The 6,000-nt window shown below is 35.1% G+C and overlaps 1 protein-coding gene across 1 annotated transcript in view; it reads right to left on the reverse strand.

The window, feature by feature from the left end:
- Positions 1-6,000, reverse strand: part of piezo2a (piezo-type mechanosensitive ion channel component 2a) — a 235,552-nt gene that overhangs the window by 48,135 nt on the left and 181,417 nt on the right. The window contains 2 exon segments of the mRNA XM_073830385.1: positions 3,992-4,157; positions 4,256-4,357. Coding sequence (XP_073686486.1) covers positions 3,992-4,157; positions 4,256-4,357 — 268 coding nt within the window.

Raw genomic sequence — 6,000 nt, forward strand, 5'->3', positions numbered from 1 at the left:
AACAAGGATGCATTAAATTGATGAAAAGTGACATAATGTTACTATTTATATTTCAAATAAATGCTGTTCTTTTGAACTTTCTATTTATCTGTGAATCTGAAAAATAAAATGTGCAATACTTTCCACAAAAACATTGGACAGAACAATTCAAAAATGTTTCTTGAACAGCAAATCAGCACTGAAGACTGGAGTACCGATGATGAAAAATTCAGCTTTGATCACGGAAATCAATTACATTTGAACAGATATTCACATAGAAAACAGACATTTGAAATTAAAATAATATTTCACAATTTGACTGTTTTTACTGTATTTCTGAGCAAATAAATGCAGCCTAGAAACCATAAGATGAAGTACCAAGATCTACTGTAGTATTTGTAGTGCATTTATCTACATACACTGTGAAAAATAATTTGTTAAAATCAACTTAAAATAATTTGTTACCCTGCTGGCTTAAAATTTTAAGTTGAATCAACTTAATATTTTAATATTTTTTTGTCAACTCAAAAAAGTTTAGTCAACTTAAAATGTGACAATTTAGATATCTGAGTTGATTCAATTTAAAATTTTAAGCCAGCAGGGTAACAAATTATTTTTAAGTTTACTCAACAAATTGTGCTCTTTTTTTTACAGTGTATATATTTATAATGTCATTTGTTTGAGAAAGCTTTTATGTTTGTCTTTTATTGTGTGTCAATTAAGAAGATACAGTTGAGGTCAAAAGTTCACACAAACCTTGCAGAATCTGCAAAAATGTTAATTATTTTACCAAAATAAGAGGGATCATACAAAATGCATGCCATGGTTTATTTAGTACTGACCTGAATAAGACATTTCACATAAAAGACATTTACATATAGTCCACAAGAAAAAATTAATAGTTTATATTTATAAAAATGACCCTGTTCAAAAGTTTACATCCCCTTGATTCTTTATACTGCGTTGTTACCGGAATGATCCACAGCTGTGTTTTTTGTTTAGTGATAGTTGTTCATGATTCCCTTGTTATTGTGTCAAAGATTTTTTTCAAACATGCATTAAATAATTAAGACAACAGGTTAAGAAAATGTTGTATTAATATGTAATACAGTGCATATATTTATGAAAAAAAAAATTTTTTTTTGCTGCTGTAACGGAATTTTGTGATAAAATTGACAGAATTTGACCTGAATGATCCACAGCTGTGTGTTTTTTTGTTTAGTGATAGTTGTTCATGAGTCTCTTGTTTGTCCGGAACAGTTAAACTGCCTGCTGTTCTTCAGAAAAATCATTCAACTCCCACAAATTCTTTGGTTTTCCAACATTTTTGTGTATTTGAACCCGTTCCAACAATGACTGTATGATTTTGAGATCCATCTTTTCACACTGAGGACAACTGAGGGACTCATATGCAACTATTACAGAAGGTTCAAACACTCACTGATGCTCCAGAAGAAAAAAACATGCATTAAGAGCCGGGGGAGAAAACTTTTGGAATTTGAAGATCAGGGGAAATTTAACTTATTTTGTCTTCTGGGAAACATTTGATTAGCTTTTGTAAGACAGTACTAAATGAAAAAATGTGATATTTAGGCAAAATAAGAAAAATGTACACATTTTCATTCTGTTCAAAAGTTTTCACACCCTGACTCGTAATGCATGGCTTTTCCTTCTGGAGCATCAGTGAGTGTTTGAACCTGCTGAAACCATCTCAAAAAACACTGATCCCAAACTTTTAAAATGTAGTGTGTATATATTTTAGGTAATACCGTTCAACCCCAAAACATCTGGCATTGCCACTATTTCCTCAGAATTATCCATAACACATTAGCAGGTTATTTTTTTTAGCAGGATTTACCGGAATCTGCAACCATATTAATAAGCATAATGACAAAGAAGCGGAAAAACTGACCACATGTGCTCTCCTCTAAATCGAATACGATCAGTGCAGCAGACAGACGTCATTAAGAGCATAAAATCTGCAAATTCCTTCATCACCGCCATCATTTCTAATTGTTTAGACTGGCTGAAGCTGTCCAATCACTATGGTTCCTCTACATCTGATGGATGACCTGCTCAAAGATAAATCGCCCTGCCCTGATCTACAATCACTATTCAGTGTCTACTTTTACTCTACAATAATAATCAGAGGAAGCTCAGCTGATCCGGAGACCACAAACTAAGAGCGCAGGCTTGAAAAATTCACAGTGTAATTACGACTGAAGTGTATTCTGGGCCATATCGGATGACAGATAAAGTAATCAGTGTGTAAGAGTTGCCTTTTGTTTTAACTGTTAGTCCGTATCAATCTTTTTGACTCGAATACCCTTCAATGTCCAGCACAACATCTGAAGACATCCCCAGATAGGCTTGGACATTTCCCTCGGTTTTTATGATAATTATGTAATTCTGCTGCTTGCTTTCTACCTTTTTTATTAACAGAAACTGGGAGTGTTGAAAATTGAAATATTAATCACAATTTACTTTTTTTTTTTTGTGATTCCAGAAGTTTGATACAGAACTGTATGCTCTTGAAACATATATGATTGGGTTAGAATATTTTAATATAATTAATGTAACTTTAATGTCATTTTAAGACATTCTGTTTGGCTTTTGGAAGTTTACTAAGAACCTTTAATTGAAAACCTTTGATTTACAGTTGAGGTCAAGAGTTCAGAATCTGCAAAACGTTTAATTATTTTACTAAAATTAGAGGGATCGTACAAAATGCATGTTATTTTTTATTTAGTACTGACCTGAATACTACATCCTCTTGATTCCTAATACTGTGTTGTTTCCTGAATGATCCACAGCTGTGTTTTTTTGTTTAGTGATAGTTGTTCATGAGTCTCTTGTTTGTCCTGAACAGTTAAACTGCCTGCTGTTCTTCAGAAAAACCCTTCAGGTCCCACAAATGATTTGGTTTTCCAGCGTTTTTGTGTATTTGGACCCTTTCCAACAATGACTGTATGATTTTGAGATCCATCTTTTCACACTGAGGACAACTGAGGGACTCATATGCAACTATTACAGAAGGTTCAAACACTCACTGATGCTCCAGAAGGAAAAACCATGCATTAAGAGACAGGGGGTGAAAACTTTTGAACAGAATGAAAATGTGTAAATTTTTCAAATCAAATTTACCCTGATCTTCAAATTCCAAGAGTTTTCACTCCCGGCTCTTAATGCATGGTTTTCTCCTTCTGGAGCATCAGTGAGTGTTTGAACCTTCTGTAATAGTTGCATATGAGTCCCTCAGTTGTCCTCAGTGTGAAAAGATGGATTTCAAAATCATTCAGTCATTGTTGGAAAGGGTCCAAATACACAAAAACGCTGGAAAACCAAAGAATTTGTGGGACCTGAAGGATTTTTCTGAAGAACAGCAGGCAGTTTAACTGTTCAGGACAAACAAGAGACTCATGAACAACTATCACTAAACAAAAAATCACAGCTGTGGATCATTCAGGTCAAATTCTGTCAATTTTATCACAAAATTCAAACAATAAATGTGGTTTTGACTCTCACTGTGGTGACAGACCACTGTAGCCTCACATGAACATGATCTTTTCCTCTTTACTACAGTTACAGCAGCAAAAAAAAAAAAAAAAAAAAAAAATTCATAAATATATGCACTGTATTACATATTAATACAACATTTTCTTAACCTGTTGTCTTAATTATTTAATGCATGTTTGAAAAAAATCTTTGACACAATATTTCTTTTTAGTTTTGGTTTCAGTTTTCAGCTAAAACAAACAAAAAAAAAATAGCAATTTAATTCATTTATTGTGTTATTTATAATAAAGTGCAATAATATTAATGCAGTTATACAAAACACTACTTTAAAATAAGTTAAAAAGGTAATTTTTGGTTTTGTAGCCTGAATTTTTGTTTCCGCTTTGGTCCAGAATTTTCATTTCGTGCCCCACTAATACTAAATATACACACAGAGATGAATTTCTTCTTCTCTGTGCTGTTTGTGTGAGATGAAGGTCATGCATGGCAGGTTTACCTGCAGTGGATGAAGTCGGGCACAGGGTTGTGCTGGCTGAAGCTGGCGGCGTCCAGGTCTCGACAGATCTCCACATTATCACCCGCCAACAGCTGCACAGCCGTCACGTTCTCCTCCTCAAACACACAGCCCTGCAGCGACGCGCACAATAGCAACAGGAAGTCATCTACAGAGAGAGAAAGAAAAGATTGGACACATTATGAAACAAAGCAAATCAAATAAAGCAGAGCTGGGGAGCGTTAACACAAATTCAACACTACTTACAAAGGAGGAAGAGGGAGTTGGGTTTGGTGTGGAAGTCGGGGAAGTAAAGCCACTTGATGACGTTCGAATCCATGCTGGAAGACGGACGCCTCCATGGATAGTCTGAAGCATATGAGAGAAATTAATACAAATTCAGAAATACTTTCAGGCTATCCAAGATTGGGATGAGTTTGTTTCTTCATCAGATTTGTATAACTGTGTCATTCTAGCATTGTCTCACCAATGGATCCTCTGGAGTGAATGGGTGCCGTCAGAATGAGAGTCCAAACAGCTGATAAAAACATCACAATAATCCACAAGTACACTCCAGTCCATCAGTTAACATCTTGAGAAGACAAAAGCTGAAACAAATCCATCAAGACGTTTTAACTAAAATATTTGTCCATAATCCATAATACCTAGGGCTGGGCAAAAACATTGATTTTTCAATTCATCGCTTTTTTTTTATTACGTCTCATGGTTCGAGTGCTTATGCAGAGATACTGTTGACAAGAACCAAGAACAAAGCAATATGCGTAATTTGCAATGCTCAGGTGAAATGCTTTAGTAATATTACAAATCACACACACAGCAGCTGCAAGTTCTTCACGGCAACCCGTCAAAATAAAAGTTTCGTTTAATGTTAAGAAACAGAAATATACTACTATTTAGCAGTTGTAAGACTTAAAGGAACTGTATGTAAGAAATGTATTTCAGTTAATCATAAAACGGCCCTGACATGTCACTAGACATTAAGAAATCATGTTCATTTCAAATACTTATATCACTGACAACAGTGGTCCGGCCAGGATATTGTCATTTAAAAGTGAGAGTTGCAGCCCTCAACTGGTGTTATTGTTGTCTTGTTGTGTTTTGGTCTGAGGCTCCACCCTCCAGCTATCGACTAATCACGAAGTTTCGTCATCCGGGTTGCCAGCTCTGCTGCAGTTACGAACGTGTCGGATAAAACATGTATAACATTACGAAACCTAAAAGCCTCGTTATGAATCCGAAATACGTCGTGACAAAGTCCGAAATAACACAAGGATTTGTATAGAAGATGCCTTTGACAGATGCAGACGGCTGAAAACGGAGAAGAATTTGAAGACAGACGCCATCGTTGCTGATTTTCTCCTGGACAGGTGATTCATCTATGTTTGGCTAACTTTGCTTCCGTACACAGTGGATTTTCCGCGGTCGGCCGTGCTAAATGCGTTCATAAAAAGCTTTATATCGCACCACTAGCAGGGTATGAAAACAATCTATGTTCCGACTGAAATGTGGTGAAAAGTATTTCGCTAATCGCCATTAGTACATTTTTACGATACATAATTACTTCGCAAAATACTCTCGTGAAGCATAAACATAATTAACTGAAGAAAAAAAAATACTGTTTAGGACTCGTCACTTGCCATTAGAAGCTCCTTGTAGCAGCCTAGGTTCCTGCTGGATCCTGCAGCTTATCTGGCAACCTCGAGTCAGGGGGGATACACCCTTCTACAGTATTTTGAAAGTGATTGCAGTACTAGTTTTGGCCACAATCCTACATACGGTTCCTTTAAATGTAACAACAATGCTACTACTACTACTAGTAAATATTAATAAATTTTTATTTTTAAATAAGTATTTGATTTCTTTTTATTTTTTTACAGTAAACTTCTGTTGTGTAGCACTTTGTTTGCCAAAAAATAAAAGGGTTTAATTTTCATTTGGTCAGGTCAGGATTTAATTAAGATGTACATTTTATAGGGCCCTATTATTGTTTT

The sequence above is a fragment of the Garra rufa genome, chromosome 24 (assembly GCF_049309525.1).
Source record: "Garra rufa chromosome 24, GarRuf1.0, whole genome shotgun sequence".
NCBI classification, from domain to species: Eukaryota; Metazoa; Chordata; class Actinopteri; order Cypriniformes; family Cyprinidae; genus Garra; species Garra rufa.